Source organism: Heterodontus francisci, chromosome 6, assembly GCF_036365525.1.
Source record: "Heterodontus francisci isolate sHetFra1 chromosome 6, sHetFra1.hap1, whole genome shotgun sequence".
Taxonomy (NCBI): domain Eukaryota; kingdom Metazoa; phylum Chordata; class Chondrichthyes; order Heterodontiformes; family Heterodontidae; genus Heterodontus; species Heterodontus francisci.
Genome location: NC_090376.1, coordinates 54,678,445 through 54,704,665, shown reverse-complemented (window position 1 = coordinate 54,704,665; position 26,221 = coordinate 54,678,445). Strand labels below are relative to the sequence as shown.

Here is a 26,221-nt window from a genome sequence, read left to right as displayed (position 1 = left end):
CAGTGTGTATTTCTTCTTCCAATTAAAACAGCCCATGTTTGGGAATTTCTTTCTCACAATCAGTGTACCATTGTTCAAATGATAATCTTGAACCTTGCTGATGGGAACAGGTAGTTCCCTTAAATTTCCTAGGTCTTGCTTTTTGCTGAGGCTCTTCATCTCCACCTCACAGGCCTTGCAATGTGTTGCAAATTAGGTGGCCATCTTAATCTGCTAGTAAAGTCACCTTTTATCTGTTCCTTTTTAATTTCTTTAAAAATATAGATTCAGGCTGCAATTGATGATGCCCTGCTTCTGGAGGAAAATGGCGATGGAGGTAAAACCCACTACCCTTTGTGCCTATGAGGCCCGATCTATTGTGAGCTGAATGTACTATCCAGTTCTGGTAAATAGGGCATCAATGACCTGTGAGATGCAGTGATATGCAGCCATTTGCAAGATGCCACCAAGGTCCGCAGCTGATCCTTGGAAGGAGTCAGAAGTGAAGAAGGCCACAATGATTTTGACAGCCACTGGCAGGGCATGGTGATCAGCACTGTGAGGTGTGAGGTCTTTGGCGATGAGGACACAGATATCTGTGACCATCTGCCTGGAGAATCACAGTCTCCTGTGGCACTAGTTCTCAGTCATCTCGGTCTGCGGCACTAGATCCTATACTGTGGGTTTGGCCTCCATGTCCTTCCTGCCTCTCATCCCTCTCCTTTGCCCTCCTGATGCCCGCACTCCAACCTTCCCGCAGAGGGTGTTGCTCCTCATCACCCAGGGCCCAAAATCTGAGCGTCGTGCCTCCCTTGCCGGCTGCAGCCTTCATTGTGCTCAGGAGGCCTTCAAATTGTGTTTGACAGCCTTGCATTCTGCTCTTACGGCTCTGCAATGCCAGGAGGGTAATGGGTCCCTGCACTGCCCAAGCGCTTACTGCCCACTCTCCCTGTAACCTGCGCTGACACGATGTCACCTGTCTCCCAAATGGCGAGACCCCCTTTATGGGCCCAGCTAATTCCCTGGATTGGCCATGAATGTCTCGCCACCATTCAGCTGGTCTGCCCCAGACAGTGCATGCAGCCCCACGAAAATCACAACATCCCTCGTTAATGAGCTCTTAATGAGTTCTTCAACCAGCTTAATTATGAATCTGGTGGGATCGCTGGGCTTCACTCGTGAAAATGGCTGGTGCTGAGAACAGCATTGGCATACCGAAATGTCGGCTGGTGCCATGTTTTCAACCCCCACCTGCCTCTGTTCCTGGCCCTGGGGGGGGACCCAAACATTCAGCCAAAGGGTTGTGAATCGTTGGAATTCTTAACCCAAGAGAACTGTGGATGCTCAATGGTTGAGCATATTCAAGAGACAAGTCGATAGATTTTTGGATACCAAGTAAATCAAGGGACATGGGGATAGTGTGGAAAGCTAGAGTTGAAGTAGAGGATCAGTCATAATCTTATTGAATGGCAGAGCAGGCTCAAAGGACTGAATGGCCTATTCCTGCTTGTATTTCTTATGTTATTTGACACATCATTCTCCTCCGTCACCTCTTCTCTGTCATCCAGCTGGATGGGGCTGCCTTTGCCTGGTTCCATTCTTATCTATCCAGCTGCAGCCAGAGAACCACCTGCAATGGCTTATCTTCCCACTCCTGCACCACTATCTCTGGAATCCCCAAGGATCTATCCTTGGCCCATTCCATTTCTCATCTATATGCTGCCTCTTGGCAACATTAATTGAAAACAGAATGTCAGTTTCCACATGTATGCCGACAACACCCAGCTCTACCCCACCACCACCTCTCTCAACTTATCCATTGTCATAGAGTCATACAGCACTGAAACAGGCCCTTCAGCCCACGGAGTCTGTGCCAACCAACAACCCATTTACACTAATCCCATATTCCCTACCACATCCCCACCTTCCCTCAATTCTCCGACCACCTACCTACACTAGGGGCAATTTACAACGACCAATTTACCTATCAACCTGCAAGTCTTTGTCTGTGGGAGGAAACTGGAGCACCCGGCAGAAACCTACACGGTCACAGGGAGAACTTGCAAACTCCGTACAGGCAGTACCCATAACTGAACCCGTGTCGCTAGAGCTGTGAGGCTGTGGTGCTAACCACTGCACCACTGTGCTGCCCCAATTTGTCTCTAAATTGTAAAGCTTCTTGTCCAACATTCAGTCCTGGATCAGCAAAAATTTCCTCCATCTAAATCTCAGGAAGACCAAATTCTGTTCCCTAGCCACCGACTCCATCCCTCTCCCTGTTCACTGTCTGAAGTTGAACAAGACCGTTAACAAATTTGGCACCGTATTTGACCCTAATACTAACTTCCAACCACATGCCCACTCCATTAACAAGACCACCTACTTCTATCTCTATAAAATTGTCTGTCTCTGGCCCTGCCTCAGCTGATCTGCTGCTGAAACCCTCTTCAAACCCTTTGTCACCTTTCAACTTGACTATTCCAATGCCCTCCTGACTGGCCTATTTTCCACCCTCCATAAGTTTGGACTGATCCAAAACTCCACTGCCCCAGACACTAACTCACACCAAGTTCTGTTCATCCAATCACCCCTGTGCTTGCTGACCTACAGTGGCTCCCAGTCTGGCAATGCCTTGATTTAAAAATTCTCATCCCTGTTTTCAAATCCTTGAAGGACCCCTCCCTACCTCTGTAACCTCCTCCTGCCCTCAGAGATCATCTAATTCCAGCCTCTTGAATATCCCCGATTTTAATCACTCCACCATTGGCAAATGTGCCTTCAGGTGCCTGAGCCCTAAGCTCTGGAATTCTCCTCCTACACCTCTCCACCTCCTTACCATTCTCTCTTCCTTTAAGATGCTCCTTAAAAACTAACTCATTGATCAGGTTTTGGGTCACCTGGCCTAATATCGCCTTATGTGGCTCGTTGTTTGAAAATGCTCCTGTGAAGTACCCCGGGACATTTTACAAGGTTAAAGGTACTATATAAACGCAGGTTTTTGTTGTTGATGCAGATTGCATATGTTCAGTCAGTGGTCCAGTTTGTATGTATTCAGCTTATGGTGTAGGTTGTAAATATTTGACCCTTGGTATAAAGAGTTTGGCCTGGATTTTAGCCCTGAAGCAAGTTCAATGCACGGGTTCTGTTTTGTGGTTGGGAAACCCAGAAGAATGGATATCCCTTTAAATTATTTTTTGTGGGTTTTCTGTCTCAGGCAGCCTGTTTGCCAGGCTAGAGGCCTGTCTGATGGGGAAGCCTGTAACACAAGGCCGCAGCTGAGGAGAGCAAGTGGATCTAGTGTGGGTTCCGATCTAAGAGGTGGGTTCCGATTGCGGAGAGCGGTCCAGTGGTAGTCCGGTGGGGGGGGGGGTGGGTGGAGGGTGGCGGTGGCCGTGATTGTGGGGAGAGCATATAGATCACAGGAATCACTTAATGGGTAGCTGGTTAGGCCAGGAGGAAACACGCCTCCTCCTCCTGACCCACAACCAGTGCTATAATTGCAATTATCTTATGGATTCAGCCGCCCTCACCTTCTCTCACCTGTCAAGTTTCCCAAGGCATGGAAAGTTCAACTAAAAGGAGTTAAAAATAGAATGACTGTTAAAATGAAGGCAGACAGCCTCATTATAATATGTAAACAACTAATCCACCTCCCATGAGCGGATTAGTTGCCCAGCCCTCGTCCTGCCTCCCTTAAAACTGTCAGTGGGAGGGTTCTGTTCAAGTTTCAGAGTTTTTGAATTTTAACTTCTGACTTGACCCCTAACCCACCCATTTTTGGGAGTTAATATTCAGCCCTTTGTCCTTGGTCTGTAAAAGGACAGAAACAATAAAAACTGAAATGTGAATATAATAATTAGCGAAAGCTCTACAGCTTCAATGTCTCTATAGTGGGACGTGCATTAATTATATTAATACAATTTCCTTGAAAAGTTAAAAACATAAACACAAAATGTTTTCAGAAAGTTCAGACACTCACTTTATTGTATAAATAAAATCACATACATACAATTAAAGAGGAGTATATTTTTACTAAACATTTCAAATAAAGGAAATGTGCCTTTTCTATTTACTGGTTTCTATATCTATGAAATACATACAGTAGAGTAATGACATGAAGGCACATTTTTCCTAATTTTGTTGCTTTCATTGCAATGGTAAAAGCAAATAGTGTTGTAACACATCACATTTATTCATTAGCCACAGAACTATTTAATAACAGCAAATGGAGGTGGTCTTTTGTCAAAAAATCCACAAATATACATTGATCCATTTAAAACCATGCCATAAAAATCTAAATGTTGTATTCTATTAAAACTACATGCTGTTTTGTAAGCTGGTTGTGAATTATTTTAGTGTCTACTAAAACGCTGATATCATATAAAACACCACTGGAACACTACCAAATGCAAAAACGATAGATCTGGTGGTAGTTAAAGGCATTAGTCTGGCAGATTTTTTGTTTTTGATTCAGCCTTTTATCTGCTGAAAGTGGCATATGGAGTTTTGTCCAGTCAGATTATGTACTGTTGACACCGCAACCAAATGAAACAGAGGTAGAAATCATTGCAGGTGAATGTCACACTGGCATGACTTGGGAGAACAATTCTTATAGAATATGATGGTGGACAGGGGTCCCAGTGATTATAATGCATCATAATGTCAAAAATGTATTCTTTTGGGGATTGAGCCTGGTGGCAAACCTTGGTAGCATAAGAGTCAGTCTCCCACCTGAACCCAGCTGGCTGATGGGCAGAATTCAGACACTGGGTAGCAGGAGGCTACTACTGAGCATCCAAAGGAATGATTCCCAGAAGTCAGGCAAGTGGTTGGAAGGAGATTGGGGAGGAGGTACAGGAGGGCCTTATGGTCAGGGGATGGAGGAAGCCTGAAGCATGAGAGGCCTCAACTTTCCTTGTGGAAAGATTCTGTTGGCTTCTGGCTCGTGTCCCTCCCGCCTGCTTAGATGAACAGGTTAAGGTCAGAAACCTCAGAAGGCAGCAGGATTGGTGCGGTTAAGTCCCATGAGCCATTCTTACTGCCCATCCATCTCAGTTCTCCTTTACGCTTTGGACCTGCCTCTACATTTTTTAAAGCACTGAACTGCAGAATGACTTCAGGGCAGCATCATGTATAACTCAATACTCAAGTCTTAAACTAAAATAAGAGCTGCCAATTGCACCATCTGCTGGGAAGCGCATTGTTCAGTATCAGTGGAATGAATTGGATTCATTAACTTTATCTAGTCAAAGACTACTTTACCTGTTATCTAATAATCCTTGTTGGGCAATACAAGAAAACTATACACTAAATATAAAAAAGATTTGCTTTTGTCAGAGTAGAAGCATTGTAAGACCAACTGAGAATAATTGGATTTTGTTCATGGAATGTTCGACTATCTTATTACTACCCTTTTTCAGAAGCATGGAATAAGTGAAAGCTCCTCTCCCCATTAGCTGCCATTTCTATCATTTTATGAGGTGTAAGCTGTACCCTAGTTTTTCTGGTTTTCAATGTTTTTCTCTCTCCCGCTTGACTTCCTCTCCTGAAGGCACCAATTGGTGTTTTGTACAGTTCCACAAACATTGGTCACACCTGCCCCCCACCCCCCAGTACCTTCCCCAACTGCCATTATTCATGTGTGAGTCTTGACAGTAATATTTAGCAGGTTATTTGACCACAGGAAGCATCACAGCCAGTTGTGTCCTCACATGTCTTACATACGTCCGTATTTCCAGCACAGAATCATTACATAGTGATTTGGAAAAGGAACAGGTAGATTTACCCACTTTGTAGCCCAGGGACACTGATGCCAATAGTTGCACTCATACTAATACCCCAACCGAGATCAGTTATCACAGCACAGACTGGGGATTATGGAATACATTCTTAGGGACATTTTTAGGTATGGAGTCTCATTTAATGAAAACACAAATCAGAGAATTGAACAGTGAGATCAGGTCACTTGACTGGATAATCATGACTGCCATGTATTCTGTGTACTGAAACCTATCTGTGCTCCTGTCGAGTGAGACTCTAAATCAGTAAAGGAGCTATTCAAACTGAAAATTATCATCTTCAATTTACAGTAAAACTAGCACTAACATAAACTACAGGAGCAAACAATTAAACAATAACTGCACTGTTAATGTAATGCTCAGTCCATGCTACACAGCTAACATAATCAGCGACTCTCACACTTACGTACTTTAATCTAATATGGTTACTAGGTTTTCTTAAAAAGGAAATAAATATTATTTTTTATGGACCACAGTGCACATTGAAGCTACAATATTTAAATTTAATAAACAAAAAAACTAATTCTCTTCTCTTTGAAATTCTTTTATTGTTTTTCCTACTTAATTTAAAAATACTTGTATTGCCGCAACTCATTGACTAAGGACCTCTTCTTCTAAATAGTCCCAGGGCACCAGCTCACTGGTGCAGGGACTCTGAATGAGGGGGGCAGATGAGCAGAGAAGTTGAACAACTGTACATCCAACAGAATAATGGAATTCTCTGGGAAAAGAAACAGTGCAATTACATATTGGCTTCTTGTTATAAAAAGTGCTTCAATAAAAGAGGGAAAAGAGAAAGTGCTCAAAATCTGTAATAAATAGCCAGATGCAAAGCAAAATTTCAGTCAGGAAGATTCAGTTAAAATAAAAATGTGAATCTGTCATCCAGGTAACATCATTGTACAACATGTCTAAACCTTGGGCAGCAAGGATATGCTAAGAAGTGAAAGCATAATGATATCATGAATTCAAAATGTGATATAAATGAAGGACTAACACAGCAAACATGTAGAAAAAACACAAACTAGATTGATAGTCTATTGCATTAATTTTTTTCAGATTATGCTCTTTTTCCATGTCTACATGGAAATAAATGTAATTGTTGCATTTTATGCAGAATATATACATTTGGTTAAATAGAGATGATTTGTACATTTTTTAATACATTTTCTAGCCCTAAGCTCTCTACTTATCAGACACACCTCCTTGTCCAATAGGTCAGAGAGGAGGCAGCCAGTTCCCAGACTCTTAAAATGATGCCAGAAGTTGCATGACAGGGTACAAAGGTGAATTGTCATCCAATTTCCTTCCTTCCCTGGAAGGGGAAACCACCTGGCCTAGTCCCACAGAACCTGCTCTACTGTTGCAGCTTAGACCGCAAGCTTACCAATTGTGTGGAAATGTAAGGTGGAAATTCATGCCCAATTAGTTCATGCCTGGTGCCTTGAAATATCAATTTATTTACATTGCTACCTCTCTATTTATTAATTTTTCTGTAGCCAAGGTGATGGATGTTATTTCACTGCGCATGTGTCTGGGAGCCAATGTTGATAATTCACTTATACCCACTATAATGTCATCATACATTTTCAGGGCAGAGCAGAAGTGTCAGAACAGTTCTTTGCATATCCCCGCGTTGCAGCCTGTTTTTTAAACAATATAGTAGTTATTTTTGAACACCTTAATTTTTTTGAATTAAAAGTATAAACATTTTTGTTTTTCAGAGGACAAGAAGATTATTTCATACAAGACATGCAAATATCTTAAGCATATGCATAAAAAATCAAATTGGACATTGTCAAAAATGCACATACAGCTATTTAGACTACGTGTTAAGAACTATGTTGTAATATTGTTACAAGGCAGCTTGAATTCAGCCAGAGTTAACATATCTTCAAATAGGTTTTTAAAGAAATATTACGACACTACAAACAAGTCTTTACACATAAGACTCCTCTGAGAAAAACGCTTGTTCAAAGTCTTCAAATTTTGGATCACTGCAGGACTTCTTTTGCCATTCCTTCTTGCTCTGGATCACAGCGTCAGTCACTTCCTGTGTTTTTATCAAACTGTTCTCAGCATCCATCTGAAAAAAATAATCCTTAACTGCTTTAGCTGCACTATGGAAAAGAGCAACGGAGCACCTACTATGAAGCTCCTGCTCAGCTGTGTGTGGTCCACTTGTCGATGGAAATAGTTTCTTCTCCTGGAACATCCCGCCCCTTTCCTCGGATAGATCTGTATTAGCTGCACTCCCACAGAGATCCTCATGGCTCTGAGTGGCCCTGTGAGCAGGAGTTACCAATTCAGAAGAGCATTGATCAGCTTCTCTTTGGGCAAACTTTTCCACCGGCATGAATGAGCGTGACTGTTGACGTGGTGTTGACTGAAGACATAACGCCGAATTTTGTCCATAAAAGACAGTCCGAGGAATTTGATTAAGTCTACTCTGTCCTGGAGAAGTCTTCATACTCAACAGAGGAGATCCGCAAGCAATGGAGCTGTCCGTGGGTTCCTGTGAATCAGAATGTCCCTGTTGGAGTAAAAGCTTCGAAGATTGGACAATCAATCCTTTTCCCTTGGCAACTGTATTTTGCAGTGGTGACCTGACTGGCTCCCAATAGGAAGGTGATTTAACCGATTGGCTTCTGTCCATATTTTGAGCCATATTGTCCGCAGCCACTGCAGAAACAGTTAACTTGCCATAGATCTGTTCTTTATCTACTTCACAGAGTGTACCATGCTTGCCTTTAATCTTATATCCTTTCTCCCTTCCTCTAAGTGTCCAACTTCCATTATTCTTCAGCCAACTATTGGGGTGCAGTGTGACCAGGCTCTTCTCAGTGATGCATTTAGAGCTTTCCTCTGTCAGGCTAGTAGTTCTCTTGTGTTTTTCTAGTGCAGTGGAGGAGGAAGCAATAGCTATGCCAGAACCCTGTACAGGAGACAGGAGGCCAGAAAAGTGTTTCGAGATACTGGAGCTAGTTAGCAAAGCTGTTTGGCCTTTCTGACCCTGCGTGGCAGAACAGGATGGTGAGAAGGTTTCATTTGGGGTGAACATGCAGTATTCTGCATTATGTGCAAAAGCACTATCAAGTGAACTCATCGAGGAGCCTGAGGGTGAAGTGCCAGGAGAAGACAAACTAGAACTGCTAGTCGTTGAGGAATTATTAAGTTTGAGGGGTGGAGGTGGCTGAAGTCGGCTACTGCTGTGTGATCCCTTCTGTGGAACTTTATGACTGTCATTGCTGGACTTGTCCAGGTCAATGCCCTTGTGTAGACTGTAGTTTTTGAGTTTCTGGCCCTCAATTTGTAGCATTTGCAATTGAGCAAGGTAGTTCTCATCTGACTGAGTCATCACAGCATCACAGCTAGTTTTACGGATCACAGTCTTGTGATTCTGGCAAAGTTGAGCAAACTGTGAAGCAGGAGGAAATATATTGGGCTCTGAACACCGTCTGTGTCTTCTGGGGCCTCTGAGCCTCTTGCAGATGGAGTAGCTATAAATGTTGGAGTCCAGGAGGTCAGTTTTAGAAAACTGACAGCTCACATTTTTATTCTGGGAAGCTGCAGGAATTTGCCAGGGCTTTATTTTCAATGAGTCTTTTACATGACTTTCTTCATCCTCAGGTTGGTCAAGATCACAGTCGCTCCAGGCCAGAACAGAATCCCTGCTTCTATTGTCTTGGCTTCTCTTTGCTGTTAGGTTAGATGATGGAGAATCAATGTCATCGTTGAGCTCATTTTCCAGACTATCATAAGAGGAATCATGCATTTGAAATGAAGAGAGATCTGCAAGAGGAAGCAGAAAACATAAATGTTTGGCTGACCATGTTGTAACAGAAGAACTATTATGACCAGGATAAGACCATTTGGCCCTAAAAGGCCATCCTTTTTTAATAGTTCAGTTTCACCATTCCATTTGCTCATCATATTTCTCTATCCTTCTTAACTTGAGAGATGCACTTAATTGCTTCCTGAAATAATTTACTAAATCCATTCAATGGCCTTTCCTGTTAATTTATTCAACATGCTTATTGCCCTTTCGATGAACATATTCCTCCAAATGTCTCATCCTAATTCTTGTTTCTAAATGTGGCCCCTAGTACCTGAATCCTCCACTGTAGCGAACAATTTGCTTGCATCAATTTTGTCAGTATTCTTCATAATCTTGAAACTCTCAGGTAAAAGTGATTGTTTTTTCTGGCAAGTGAAGAAAGAACCTGCATTCACATAACACCTTACACATCCTCAGATGTTCCAAAGTGTCTTAGGGCCAATGAAGTGCTTTTGAAGTATTGTAACATAGGGATACAAAGCAGTCAAAATTTTCACACAGCATGTTTCCACAAATGGAAATGAAATAAATGACCAGATAATCTGTTTTGGTTGTGTTGGCTGAGGGATAAATGTTCACCAAGATTCATGTAATGCCATGGAATCTTTTATGTCCATCTGTGAGGACAGCTGGGGCCTCATTTTAACATCTCATTTGATAGACAGTACCTCTGACAGAGTAGCACCCATTTAGTACTGCACTGGAGTGCCAGCCTAGATTATGTGCTCAATTCTCTGGAGTGGAGCTTAAACCCACTTCCCTCTGAGTCGAGGTAAGAACATTATCAATGACCAAAGCTTATACCTGTGATATAAACAAATCTTGAAGAATTCATAATTCTTTCCTGATCTACTCAGTACAGGTTTGCATGTAATATAAATGCCTATAAGTAGGTTTACCTGCAGCCAGCACCTAACATCACTTTATGGAACAAAGGAATAAGTGGCATACACATGACCTTCACTGCATATACCACAGGCTTTCTATAAGTTTTTGCTTTAGTTACCAGAGTACGTAGTTCTAGCTCTTCTGGTTACTAAGATAAAAGAGGAACAAATCTCAAGAACAACAGCAGCAGGAGTGCAGCTGTAGAATCTGCAGTCAAATTGTGCCAGCTTCCTCATTCTCAGCATTAAAATACTGCTTTAGTGATGAACACAATTTCAAAAAGAAACTGCAAAAGGAGAATTTTCAATCTGTGTATAATTACATTTCTACATAACATTCCAATCATTCTTAATACAGTGATGGGATCATTGTATTTCGTACAACAATGACCCGCTGTTTGCTACATTGGGGCACTATGGTCCTCCTTGGTGTTTGGTACACTAATGTACTGAAGAGACTGAACATTCCCCTTATTTAAGTAATTCCTTCTTATTACTTTAATGTTATATTTCAGCTGGTCCTCTAGTTAATTTTGCATCAATTACCAGCTTTGGTGGAATTGTTGCAGGTTTGATCTCCAACACAGAAGTCCTCGAGGCGGCCAACATCCCCCAGCTCATACATACTACTGAGTCAGCGGCGTTTGGCCATGTGAGCCGCATGGAAGATGGCAGGATCCCCAAAGACACATTGTACAGTGAGCTCGCCACTGGTATCAGACCCACCGGCCGTCCATGTCTCCGCTTTAAAGACGTCTGCAAACGCGACATGAAATCCTGTGACATTGATCACAAGTCGTGGGAGTCAGTTGCCAGCGTCCGCCAAAGCTGGCGGGCAGCCATAAAGGCGGGGCTAAAGTGTGGCGAGTCGAAGAGACTTAGCAGTTGGCAGGAAAAAAGACAGAGGCGCAAGGGGAGAGCCAACTGTGTAACAGCCCCGACAAACAAATTTCTCTGCAGCACCTGTGGAAGAGCCTGTCACTCTAGAATTGGGCCTTTATAGCCACTCCAGGCGCTGCTTCACAAACCACTGACCACCTCCAGGCGCTTACCCATTGTCTCTCGAGATAAGGAGACCAAAGAAGATCCCAGAAAAACTTTTAAAACATTTGCAACTCCTCAGATACTGAAGCAGTCCATGTCCACATACAGCAAGACCTGGACAACATCAGGCTTGGGCTGACAAGTGGCAATTAACATTCATGCCACACAAGTGTCATGCAATGACCATCTCCAACAAGATAGAATCTAACCATCTCCCCTTGGCTTTCAATAGCATTACCATCGCTGAATCATAAGAAAATACATAATCCCTCAATATCAACATCCTGGAGGTTACCATTGAACAGAAACTTAATTAGACCAGCCTTATGAATACCGTGGCTACAAGAGCAGTTCAGAGGCTGTGAATTCTGCAGTCCGTAGCTCACCTCCTGACTCCCCAAAGCCTGTCCACCATCTACAAGGCATAGGTCAGGAGCACTTGCCTGGATGAGTGTGGCTCCAAAATCAGTCAAGAAGATTGACACCATCAAGAAAAAAGCGGCCCATTTGACAGGCACCCCATCCACCATCTTAAACATTCACTCCTTCCACCACCAGTGCACAGTGGCAGCAGCGTGTACCATCTACAAGATGCACAAGACTCCTTCAACAGTACCTCCCAAATCCATGGCCTCCACCACCTAGAAGGACAAGGGCTGCAGACACATGGGAACACCACCAACTTCCTTTCCAAGTAACACACCATCCAGACTTGGAACTATATCACTGTTCCTTCACAGTCACTGGGTCAAAATCCTGGAATTCCTTTCCTAACTGCACCTTCACTGCATGGGCTGCAACGGTTCAAGAAGGCAGCTCACTACCACCTTCTCAAGGGCAATTAGGGATGTGCAATAAATGCTTGCCTAGCCAGCAACATCACATCCCAGGAACGAATAAAATGAAAAGGTTTCAACCTAGAAATCCTATTAAAACAGTCAAATTCAGATATGCTGTCTATAAGCAATCACAGCTAACCCATTTTCTCTGCAAAATAAAAGAAAAACTTAAAGGTGACCTGTAGTACATGTCATCATTTGTTTGCTATTTCTAACTTTGTGCCATAAAGCAGTGGTTCTCAAAGTGTGTCTCTGAAACACCTGGTTTCAGCTAGAAATGTTTGATGGACTTTTGGCTCCATGTATGGTCCAAGTATCCTGGACTTCCGATACAGCTCTGAAACACCTGCTGCCATGCCCAATAACATACAACTGCGAGATCAGATTTTCAATACTTTTGGGCTGAAAACAAACAGGAGGAACATGGCGCCTGACACGAGACTGAAGCTCTCCAGCTTGGAATCAAACATCACTTCATTGGTGTCTGATCAAAAGCAGCATCATTCTTCACATTAGTTCTGATGTGTATTTTTGGGGTGGCAAGCGAAAGCAGGTGGGGGTCGATCCAGTAAATGGTCCACGGGCTCCTTTGCCCCGCCTAAGTGGTCAGCAGAGAAAAAAGTTTGAGAACCACGGCCATAAGTTAGTTAAGGAAAAAAAATCTTCAATATTGTGCTAATGCCAGGGGGGGAAAAAATCAGTGATTAATTGTTGGTTAATTGTAGCCCTTGGTCAAAACATAAATTCATTTGTTTTATTATTTTAAATATAGTTGACAGGATAACAGCTTCTTTACCTGACCCATCATCTCTACTTTCACACTTCCTTGATGATAACACTCCAAAAAGGGAAGTGAAGACATCTCCAAAGATCCTGCAGCAGTTTTCAATTATAAACTGCACAAACAAGGCAACCTGCAGAAGAAGAAAGGCCAGAAGTGTGAGTTCATTGTTGTAAAATTCTGTTCCAAGAACTCATGCTGATACCACATGCTTCACATTGTCAGCAAACAGATGACTGCAGGATGCAGAGCATTTGCATGGAGTCAAATGTGCAACTGTTCTGCCTTTTCCAGAAGTAGGAAAGTGGTGCAGCAGATGTGGCACGTCCCATCAAGCCACAATATGAAGCCTGGAGCAGAGAGAAGCCAAGTGCTGTTAACCCACACATTCCCCACGAGCAGAGCTGTCCAAAAACAAGCAGAGAATTCTTGGAAAAAATATTTTAGTTGGCATACTTGAAAAATATAGATACTTGAAATCCCAAAGCAATTTAGAGCTAACCATACAAACATTAAACTTGCTTTTCACAGTTTTGAGACTTCAGAATGTGTGAAAAGCTGAAATAGGGAATAATTCATATGATATGGATGTTGTTTAACAATATTCTCCAATCAAATTATTTTCTTAAAATTCAGATAATGTAAGGGGGAAATGCATTGGGGGTAAAATTCAACTTTGCCAGGGGCACAAGATGGGAGCTAGTAGATCGGCAGTCTATTATACACCGGTCAAGTCAGCTCCAATAGTGCAGGGCCTCTCCAAGAATGTATAGTGCTTGTAGAGTGTAAGACCGTACTCCAATAGTGTAGGATCGCTCCAGTAGCACAGAGCCTCTCCAATGGTCTGGTATTGCATTGATTACAATGGAAAGGAAAATCAGGTCAGGTGTGTAATTGGTGGCGGCCGATCCTCTTCTGTCCATTTTCTACCCTTGCCAAAGTCGAATTTTACTCTCATTATTTCTTTCCAAATACATTTTTAAATTAAAATGTTTGAATTGGTAGTGAGGTAATCAGGTGATTTCCCATCACATTTCTTCTGGCGATGCTGGCCTCTATTTGCTTACAATTACAGAATTGCAGTGTTGCTGATGTTTGAATCATAAATGTACACTATTGGAACAATCTTGTACTACTGGAATGCAGTCCTACACTTTAGGAGCCGCCCTACACTCTTGGAAAGGCCCTACACCCATGGAGCAGTCTAACACTGGGATGGTCCTGTACTATTACAGCAGAGGAGCAACACTGTATTAAGGTGGTGTGTAACACCAATTCACTTACACAACATTTTCTGTTTCTTCACAGAGTTTCTTGAAAAGAAATTGCAGGTTCTAAAGAAACTGTATCTTGTTTCCAATTTTTTGCCTTGATTTATTCTTTCATTAAGTCTGGGGATCATTCACAAGAGGCTGCAAGGGGCAGACACCCAAGTCGCTGCTTTTCCAGCGTGAGCCTGTCAAGCAGTTCAAAAAAAGGAGAAATGCAATCTTGCCCAATCCTCTCCACTCCTCACTTATCACATACCTCACATGCGTGCGCACGCGCACACACATACACACACACACACTTTCACTGTCTCTTCCGCAGCAGAAACTGGGAATTCTGGCCAAATATCCTGGGATAATGCAGAGGCTGATTGCAGTACCAATTCTGGAAATGCTAATAGTACAGATGGAGATTGAACCTGTGCTCTTCCTTGCCTATATAACTACTAAGCTCACTGCTGCTCTCACATGCGTTCAAGTCTTCAGAAGAAGGAATTTTCCTCCACACAAGATCAGATGGCAGGTTGTTCAACCTTGCCCGTCTTAGAGCGAAGACCAAAGTATGGAAGGTCCTCATCAGGGAACTCCTCTTTGCTTACGATGCCGCGTTAACATCCCACACAGAAGAGTGTCAGCACAGACTCATCGACAGGATTGCGGCTGCCTGCAACAAATTTGGCCTAACCATCAGCCTCAAGAAAACGAACATCATGGGACAGGACGTCAGAAATGCTCCATCTATCAATATCGGAGACCACGCTCTGGAAGTGGTTCAAGAGTTCACCTGCCTAGGCTCAACTATCACCAGTAACCTGTCTCTCGATGCAAAAATCAACAAGCGCATGGGAAAGGCGTCTGCTGCTATGTCCAGACTGGCCAAGAGAGTGTGGGAAAATGGCGCTCTGACACGGAATACAAAAGTCCGAGTGTATCAAGCCTGTGTCCTCAGTACCTTGCTCTACGACAGTGAGGCCTGGACAACGTGTGCCAGCCAAGAGCGACATCTCAACTCATTCCATCTTCGCTGCCTCTGGAGAATCCTTGGCATCAGGTGGCAGGACCGTACCTCCAACACAGAAGTCCTCGAGGTAGCCAACACCCCCAGCATATACACCCAACTGAGCCAGCGACGCTTGAGATGGCTTGGCCAGGTGAGCCACATGGAAGATGGCAGGATACCCAAAGACACATTGTACAGTGAGCTCGTCACTGGTATCAGACCCACCGGCCGTCCATGTCTCTGCTTTAAAGACGTCTACAAACGTGACATGAAGTCCTGTGACATTGACCACAAGTCGTGGGAGTCAGTTGCCAGTGATCGCCAGAGCTGGCGGACAGCCATAAAGGCGGGGCTAAAGAGTGGTGAGTTGAAGAGACTTAGCAGTTGGCAGGAAAAAAGATAGAGGCGCAAAGAGAGAGCCAACTGTGTAACAGCCCCGACAACCAATTTTATCTGCAGTGCCTGTGGAAGAGCCTGTCACTCTAGAATTGGCCTTTATAGCCACTCCAGGCGCTGCTTCACAAACCACTGACCACCTCCAGGCACTTACCCATTGTCTCTCGAGACAAGGAGGCCAAAGAAGAAGAAGAAGAAGATAGGGACAGCTCTACAAACAGAATTCTATTCAATACACAGACCATTCCTTCAATATTTAGGTTCTAACACAAATTCCATTTTACCTATTTATCGAAACAACAAAAACAAGCTTCAAAGTGAATGTTTCATGCTCACTGAGAGTAACTATTGATTGTCAGCATTTGTCCCCATTCATGGTCATATTTCAATTACATAAAACCCTTGACATTTCTGAGTTTAAATTCATTTGTTTTTGATCAATGTACATGATAACCATTAACAATTTTACAAGTTCATACTCCTGGTACAGTACCACACCTACCAGGATTGCCTAGTGGAAATTTGGACACACACTTTCTATGATTTTCCACGCATTAAAATTAACTGAGGACACCATCTGCAGGAGCACACGGGAAGTAGAAAATATATACTGTACATTTTCACAACAAGGAAGTACTGGGGCAAAACACACTGAACAGATCTACAAAATAAAGTGTACGGGTTAATAGTTGGGATGGCTTGCACTATGATGTGTCGTGGAATTCTGTGCATGTGTTACTGTTAGTTATTATAGGCCCTCCACTATTGGAGTTGACTGACCGATGTATAACAGACTGTCGATCCAGTTATTTACTGTTCTCTACCTCAATCCTATTTTCCTGCCCTTTCTTCATATCCTTTTATATTCTTCCTTTTCAAATCCTTACACAATTCCTATTTAATTGATGTTCTAGTCTCTGCCTCAATAACCACGTGTGATAAAGCATTCCAAGTTCTAATAACTCTCTGTGTGAAAAAAAATGATTCTACCTTTCCCCCCTCCCCCCCCCCCATGTTCTTTTGATCTTGGGACAGTGCCTTGCTGTTTCCAATTTGCCAACCAATGGAAACAATCTTTCAATATCTACACTAATAGTTATTTTGGTGTGAGGCAAATTAAGGTAGTTGGGGGAAAATGCTGTAGTATTGATGACTTTCGATGCATTATTGGGGCCAGTAGAGGTGATGCTTTATTTGGGAACATGTGCAGATGGCCTATGTCTTGAATGTGCCCTTCACTTATGCCTTACAGCTGAGACTTTTCTGGTTGGGGTCACCTTCTGTCACTGATTGCTGCTTGCTCCATGGGAAGGCCTATTTACAGGGCAGTATTACGTAAGCAACAGGCAGTAATAATTTTGGACATTTAGCCAGGCTATATGGCACATCTCCTCTAATGCTGTCCTCCCTGCTCCAGAAGCAGTCAATGGAGAGTGATGATTATCAAAACACCTACAAAGTCCTATTTAGGCAGAGTTAAATATCAGTTCCTTCAGCTAACATCCAGAGAAGCTGTAGTGCGAACCTCATTAATGAACTCTAATGGGCACACTGAATTCAGCACAAGAGTTAACTAAATGGCTGTGTTGAAAACCACATAAAATGGTCCAACATGACACATGTTGTGTTTTTCTACTAGGAATACTTAGTCACATCTATTCTTTTATTATGTTATGTTAAAATAAATAATGAATTGAAAAATATTGGTATAAATTGAAGGGAGCCTTGACCAGCGAGGGACTGAATCAAGTATATCTTAACTTCACATATTAAGGTAAATGAACCAGAGACAAAATTACTAATCTTATTCAATAGCACAAGGGACAGCGAAGCCCTCAATGGCTGTTATCCCTGCTGTAATCAGGTTTAACTCAACCTTTTATACTCAGTGATACTCAAGTTGCATACAAAAAAGTCACCTGGGCTCAGTATTCAATAAAACAGGGCTCCACTGTATATGTAATAGCAGAATAAATTAAATAAACGTAGACACAGAATCCGGTAAAATCGTTAAACGATCTTGTACACTCAAAAGCACAGCATGATTTGGAACACTTTGCACAATGTTTTCACTGTAAGGTTTGTGTGTCACACCACCTCGAGATCACCTGACTGTCAGCAGTAGCAACCTCACCTTTTTTGTTGACTCGCTCTCTATCTCGGGGCTGCAGGGTGTGGGAGGCCACAAGATGCTGGGCGCTATGCAGACTGCCAAGTTAAAGGCGTTCATCTGGTTTTCGTCAGCCTGCTGCTCAATGTTGTGAAGTACTCCAAACACATGATATAGGAGGAGGGTATTGAGTTTTGGAAGTTGCTCCAGCAATCTGGAGAAAATGAGAAGTTAAAATAGAACATTGAAGGACTCTTTTTAGATGCTACTGTCACGTTAGGGAACGCAGGAAGGACCACCTTTGTATTGTTTTGATCGTTGATTCCCCCCCCCCCCCCCCCCTTCTAATAGTGAGATCATTCATAAGAGTTCTTAAGCCATAAGTAAATATTTGTATCCAAGACTAAATACTTGTAGAAAATACATTGGTACTTGATGGCTTTAAAGCTTACTATATCTGAGATATCTTTATTTTGCTTCTGAATACGGATTTTCGATCCTTCAGAATGGGAGCGACAGTCGTAAGGAGCATATCAGGGGAAATTACAGACACACTATCCTTTCTTCAGAGCACTGCTTCCCACTGTGAATCATGGAATCACGCAGAAACGTCTCTTTTCAGTTCCAGTCGGGATTATACAATTAAGTCTTTTGTTATTACAAAAACTTGAAAATTTGCTGAAAAGTTTTTAAAAAATCCAAGAACCTCTTCTGAGTGCAATTGGAGTTTACTGTTGTTAATTTTTTTTATACCACAGAGGCACAACCGCTGTATTTAAAAGTTAGAGACAACACATTATAGGTTAAAATTGCCCAGAGAGTCTTCTCAAAACTCATTGAAACGGTTACGTCAGGTCAATCTATGGAAAATTCCATTATAAAAGTGTCACTATTTAATTGCAGTATTTGTTACACCTGTAGGTGGCAATATGGTAAAGTTTCTTTTAAAATGTTAAATGTCATGTAACCTTTAAAGCTGGAACAACTGCTACATAGTATATTGAGAATTAATACCAGAAAAACTAGTTGAATCTACTTTCAGTTTCAGGCCACCAAGTGTCACTGTGAGGTAGCCTCACTTTTGAGCCTCTGTTGCAGTCACCTGCAGCCATGTTCATATTGATAAGCGTTTCGAAAATCTCTGCATTCCTCCACTTTTGTGCATCCTCAGTTTTCATTGCTTCACCATTGACAGCTGTGGAATTCCCTTCCTAAACCTTTCCACTTCTCTATCTCCCTCATTTCCTTTAAGACACTCCTTTTAGTCACCTGCCCTAATATTTCGTTTTGTGGCTTGGTGTCAAATTTTGTTTCAATAACACTCCTGTGAAGCACCTTGGAATGTTTTACTATTTAAAGGCAAGTTGTTGTTGTTATAAAAGTGTAAAAATAATGGTTAAACGTTTTGTAAATTGCTTACTCCAGTCAGTTGCCCTGGACTTCCTCCCATCCCACCCCACTAACTATCTCCTCTTTGCATTTCTTATCACTGATCGTTCCCTTTCATTGTTCAATTTTAGCAGCCAATGACCCAACCTCTTGATCCAACTGTCTCCCAAGGCTCCTCTCCTGCTTATCTGTCTAAATGGCCAGTTTTTCTCCCATTTAGATTCTTTCCAGTTGGGAGCCTGATTGAAATTCATCAGCTGTTGGCCAAGTTTCCCACAGCTCAGGAAATCCAGGAGTTAAATGGAGATGGAAGTAGCCAGATGCAGCAGGAGAAACAGCAGCGCTCCCTCTGGCTCCATCAAGCAAACCTTGGCTTCACTTCTGTCCTTTGCATCCTCCCTCCAGAGATAGGTCTAACCCCACTCTCCCTCCACCCTTCCCCTCCCAGATTCACCCTTCCCCCACCAAGCCACGATCTTCCGCACCAGCTGCTATGGCTTCCTGCCATTGGCTTTCCTGCCTGGTAGCCGGCCTGGCTTTTCGGGTGGGATACCAGCTGCTGGGTGGGATACAGAAACTGATAATGAGGCCCTGTGCTCGATTTGGCAGGAACTCTTGGTCCCCAGAATTTCCAGGATTCCCCTTGCTACCGCATTTCCCCTCACAGGGGCCTTGGGTCACATACTGTAGGTTATATATGCACTTTATATAGTTATAAGACCTGCCTTTACTAAAGGTTCTTTTAATAAAATTGGGAGACCTGTCCTACAACCTCGTCAAGCAACAGCCCAACACAGTTATACTTACAGAATAACACCTTTCAACCAATGTCCCAGCTTTCTCCATCACCATCCCTGGGTATGCCCTGTCCCACTGGCAGGACAGGCCCACTGGAGGTGTCAGCACAGTGGTTTACATCAGGAGGGAGTGACCCTGGGAGTTGGAGACCTGAGGTGTGAGTGACTGTCCTTGATGTCACAGCAGCATTTGACCAAGCATCAAGGAGCCCGAGTAAAATTGAAGTCAATGTGAATTTTCACTGACTGAAGTCATACCTGGCACAAAGGAAGATGGTATAGTTGTTGGAGACCAATCATCTTAACCCCAGGACATTGCTGCAAGAGTTCCTCAGAGCAGTGTCCTAGGCCCAACCATTTTCAACGGCTTCATCAATGACCTTCCCTCCATCAAAGGTGTGGGGATGTTTGCTGGTCATTGCAAAGTGTGCAATTTCATTTGCAACTCCTCAGATAATGAAGCAGTCTGTGCCTACATGCAGCAAGACCTGGATGACATTCAAGCTTGGACTAATAAGTGGCAAATAACATCCGTGCCACACAAGTGCCAGACAATGACCATCTCCAACAAGAGAACATCTAACCACCTCTCCTTGACATTCAATGGCATTACCATCATTGAATTCCTTACCATCACCATCCTAGGGGACACCATTGACCAGCAGCTAACTGTGGCTACAAGAGCTGGTCAAAGACTGGGAATTCTGTGATGAGTAACTCACCTCCTGTCCACTATCTACTAGGCACAAGTCAGGAGTGTGATGGAATATTCTCCACTTGCCTGGATCAGCGCAGCTCCAGCAACACTCAAGGAGCTCGACAACATCTAGGACAAAGCAGCCCACTTGATTGGCACCCCACCCACCACCAATGCACCATGGTTGCACAAGAACACAAGAGATAGGAGCAGGAGTCAGCCATTCAGCCCTTTGAGACCACTCCGCCATTCAATGAGATCATGGCTGATCTTCTACTTCAACACCATTTTCCTGCACTAAATCCGTAACCCTTGATGTTTTTAACATGTAGAAATCTATCAATCTCAATCTTGAACATACTGAACGAACAAGCCTCCACAGCCCTTTGGGGCAGCGAATTCCAAAGATTCACCACTCTCCGAGTGAAGAAATTCCTTCTCATCTCAGTCCTAAATGGCCTGCCCCTTATTCTGCAGTGTGTACCATCTACAAGAAGCACTGTAGCACTTCCCAAACCCGTGACTTCTACCACCTCGAAGAACAAGAGCAGCAGACACATGGGAATACCACCATCTCCAACTTCCCCAGCAAGTCACAGACATCCTGTCTTGAAAATATGTCGCTGTACCTTCATCATCGCTGGATCAAAATTTTGTAACTCCCTAATAGCACGCTGGGAGGACTTTCAGGATATGGACTGCAGCGATTTAAGGAGGTGGCTCATCACCACCTTTTTGAGGACAACTAGGGATGGGAAATAAATGCTGGACTTGCTAGCGACACCCACATCCTATGAATGAATAATAAAGAGATTTACTTGTGCTTTAAGTGGCTGTTTTTCTATGTGTCATGGTTGGGCGAAGAAAGGGGAGATTATTTTTATTGCAATACAGCTTTTTTCTGTGAACCCCATCTTCCAAAATCTTGCAGCCATCTGCCCACCTCATGTCTGCCTCATTGATTTCGATGTCTGCTAGCTTCCCATGCAGCCTTACATCACCATGATGATGCTCCCATGAAAACATTTTACCAGCCTTTGAATTTCTTTTATTTTCTCCTCGTGACTTCTCCTCTCTGTTGCTGCCATCCAATCATCATAGAGGTCTGAGGAAAAGATGCTTCCAGGAATATTCCGAAGAAAATCCTGAATTTTCAATAAATAAAAATATATTCATGAAACAAAATATTTGAAAATTAAATATTACAGCTGTTACAGTTTCGTATTTTGGAACTTTTCAAAGCATCAAACGATTTTTAAAGCAGGTAATGCTTCTAAATGGATAGCCCAATATTACAGTTCTCATCATTGTCAAACCAGACAGCCACATATTTGAAGCAAGTACTGCTAGTATCACTTATCTCTGCACATGGGGTGCCCGCTACCGATACTTTCTCATCTCAGAATTGCCTGTCTCAGTACATTGGGTTGTTTCAGATCGACTGTTAAGTGCTGTCTGAAGCAACTTATTCCTTCCTGGGAGACGGACAAGCAGACAGATATTGATTTCCTCAGCTTACTCAAATCATGCTTTCTCTGGTCAATCAGAAAGCATTTTAATGTTTTGTTGTAGAGACTTGGTCATGGAGACCAGGGCCCTCCCAAATGGAAATGGCTATACACATTGGCAGGTACTCTGCCAGAGTATACAAAGATGCTGTACTTGGCCTATGTACTCCTGGGCTAAGGAAGGGAAAAATCAGGCAGGGTACCTGCTCCTCACAGAACAAAAAGAATCCTACTGGAGAGTGTGCATGTGTGAACTGGGTGTGAAGGCAGAATCAGACGCAAGTGTGATGCCCCCACAGTCCAACAGTCTGCCAACTCTCTTTTTGTTCACACTTGAAGATTTGTTACTTGGTTGAGGTAGTGAAGGGCTGCTGCCCGCATGATGGTGCTCCAGAAGCAGTTAGCATGTTCAAGAGAGGAGAGGAGAAATTTGAAAAATCTAAACATTTGAGGCAGTTGCTTGCTCATTTTGTGGAAAATGTCGACCTTTTCCAGGCAGCAAAAAGCTACTTTTGTTTATGGACAACATTTCAGAGTTCATCCCTTGTTGTAACTAAAATAAGCAAGACTGCTTCAGAGACTGTTGGAAGAAGTCCATTAAATGGAAGCTATAAGTGGATTCACAAGACAATTAGATGTGTTTAGAGAGAGAGGAGATTTAAAGATATGGTGAGGTGGCTGGGTTGGTCAGGTTTGTTAAAAAGGGATAGGCTCAATGGTAACACCCTTGACTCTGAGTCAGAAGGTTGTAGGTTCGAATCCACCAAAAACTTGAGTATGTAATTTAGGCTGACACTTCAGTGAGGGAAGTTGTCTTTTGGATGGGCTCTGGCTGCCTGTTCTAGTGGATGTAAAAATCCCATGGCAATAAAGAACAAAGATGTGTTCTAGCTAACATTTAGCCCTTAGATCAAATAAATTATCTGGTCATTTATCTCATGTGTTTTGGGACATTATGAGGACATGAAATTCCTTCTAGAGTGAAATGGCCTTTCCCTCTATGTAAAAATTCTTGTGTTTTTAAAAACTTTTTCCATTTCAATGTCTGAGTCACAGTTTGCAGTTTTACGTGTTGCAGACTTAGGGAAACCATTTAGAAGAAAAACTAAAATTATTTTTTGAATCACTGATCAACATCAAACTTTCCCAAATTTTCTTTTTACTTCTATTAAAATTTTCAGCAGCTAATGATTTATTATACTCTACACGTAACTCAGAAATCAGAAAATTGTATCAATTATATTTACATTTTTACAATTCTAGATGTATTTAAAATTATTTTACCTCTACGTAATGAATCACACTGAAATTATTCATTTTCTACCAGACATGACTTTACGAGCAGCTGCTCTGATGGAAGATGCTTATAATGGTCCCATGCCAAGAAATGCAAACTAGTTTCAATGAACAGTTGCTCTATTCCTCAATTGAAATATGTTTCTTAACATATATAGTGTTTAACTGTAACCATAATTTTAATGTGGGATTGGAGTGTTATTCTGTTTTCTCTGAATTAATTGAATAGATTCATACATGTTCTTCATTTAGTGAACAAAAGGGAAACTCTAAAAGTTATTCATATTTATGCTCTTTTTTTAAAAATTGCAAGCTTTTTCCATTTGTTTTCCTGTCCCGAGATGGCTAGTCACCTTCATGGACTCTTCCTTTAGTTGATGACGGAGGAGGAGAAATAAATCAATCAAGAAATGGATTTATCGGTGATTACTTGAAGGACAGTTTAATATGAAGTATATATTCAATTGGCAAGACAAGTAATGGGAGTCAATCTCCACTCACCGATGATATATTGCACTATCATTGCAGCTTGTGGCCAATCATTCAACCCAGACACTCATATGGCAACTGATAATATTCACAATTTCTGGAGTACTGTGACCTCTACTCCTGGTCCCACTGGAGTGTCTGAGGTCAGGGGTCATTTTGGGGTCAGCTAATTTAAATATTTTCAGGAGGCACTGCACCAGTATGGCCACTACTTGGGGGCCCCCACTGGTAATGTGGCACTGTCAAGCCACGTATGGGGCAAGAGACGCAACTAGCTTAAAAGAATTTTAAATTCTGACACTGGCCCTTTATAAGAGGGTTGATTCACCCGATGCTGCTGGCAGTCTTCTGGGGTGTTTCAGACACAGGCTTCTGTTGACCAGAATACTGGCATCATTCTGGCATCTAGATCATTAAGAGCTCGGGGGCAGAAGCCACTGGAATTCTGATGGGGCTCCTTCCTGCTGGTCCTGCCTTCATCTGATGTCATGCCTGTCTCTGCCATCTGCAGAAATTTCCTTCAGTGTCTCTTCTAGCAAGACATCCAGTTTTTACAGATTATGCCCGATTTCCTGACTCTACCAGGATTCTTCTGCCCCCTTTACCTGGGTACTGCACAACAGACCCTGAGGAAATTTGGAACTCCATGGGGCTGGATTTTAGCAGCGATTTGGGGATGTGCTGAGAGGCAGGAAGGCTGGCAAGATGGCACAAGAAGGTGGCAGGTGGTGTGCCCATCATCTTCCCACCACCATGCCATCTTGCCAGTGGCAGGAGAGGTGGCTGATTTCCCTCCCACCCAAAGCCCAATTTAGCCACTTAAGTGGCCAATTCACGGCCTCTTCCTCTCTCTGCCAGCATTTAACCAGTGGTGGGGGAGCGGGGGTTTCGCCACCACGTGGGGACTGCCAGGGGCCTCTTGGCATGGCTCTGGACAGGGAGTCCCTCTCTTTTGGGCCCTCTTTGACCCACAGAGAAGCCCTTCCTCCCCGGCAGCAATGGACGCTCCTTAGGCAACGACGTCTCCTGCCCTCACTAACCACCCACCCCTCACCAGGGCCTGCCTGACTGGCCCCGGCGTGACTAGACCCCCACTTACCTGGCTGTGAGGACGCACATCCATTGATGCGCCCTTCTCCTCCAGGTGCAGCCCCAGCAGTGGCCACAGCTCCCAGTGGCACTATTGAGGTTGCTGACCCTCTGATTGGCCAGCAATTAATTGGCTGCCACTGACAAAATGCGGCCCTGGGTCAAAACGGGTTCGTCTGCTGCTTTTGGGTTTGGCAGCAGGAGCCCTACTGCCCGCACTAATTCCAGTCCAATGAGTGGTCCCTTTTAGTAAGATACTAGCTGTTGCCACCACCTGTGAAACTGTGCCCCTGTCTGAGTTCTCAATTTCAGCAGAGTTGGAGAGAAAGGTCGAAAAAATATAGTTGCAAAGTTACCATTGAATCTTAATTTCTGATATATTTCCATTTTTCTAAAATTTTACTGAATTTTGATTTAAAGAAATGTCATTAAAGAAAATAAAAGTTATGATTGCAGTGTAAAAAGAATTATGGGTTAATGCTGTGTGAGTTTTTGCCAGGTTTAAGTCAGTAAATTAGATATGGATGGGTATCTCCTTTATACACACATTACCTCCTTGCTGTCTTTCACTTACTGAACACAAAAGCTGCTCATTCACAACGGGAAATGTTTACTGTAACACTTCAATCCAGCATTCCCAAAGAGGTGAGGCAAGTGAAATGTGAAATAACCAGAAAACATCATCTAGAATCAACAAATCAACACAATAGGCCCATTGTAGACACTTAGGAATACATTTAGATAAATAGGAGCTCAGAAGTTAATTTGTTTATGCCTCATTTGCATAGTGATAAGTAAAGGAAGGACCATTTTATGTTCAGTAAGTTTAATATATCTTAAGCACAGTAGGGCATCTACACATGATGATTGGCGATCTTCATTTTACTCAGGAAATGTACACTGGCCTGATTTTAATAGAGAAACTAACTTGATCCTTGTCTATGCTGAGTTAGGTGAAACAGCCAATGTAATAGTAGGGAACCAACAATTGGCTCACTGATATTCTATTCCTTCCA

The 26,221-nt window shown here is 42.8% G+C and overlaps 1 protein-coding gene across 1 annotated transcript in view; it reads right to left on the bottom strand.

Moving 5' to 3' along the window:
- Positions 1–7,631: 7,631 nt before the first annotated feature.
- Positions 7,632–26,221, bottom strand: part of LOC137370961 (rho GTPase-activating protein 20-like) — a 126,258-nt gene continuing 107,668 nt past the window's right edge. Inside the window, exons 12-15 of the mRNA XM_068032847.1 lie at positions 21,859–21,968; positions 17,965–18,154; positions 13,182–13,299; positions 7,632–9,569 (exon numbers count right to left, since the gene is read on the bottom strand). Of these exons, the coding sequence (XP_067888948.1) occupies positions 7,717–9,569; positions 13,182–13,299; positions 17,965–18,154; positions 21,859–21,968 (2,271 nt within the window). The 3' untranslated portion in view covers positions 7,632–7,716. The remainder of the gene's footprint in view (positions 9,570–13,181; positions 13,300–17,964; positions 18,155–21,858; positions 21,969–26,221) is intronic.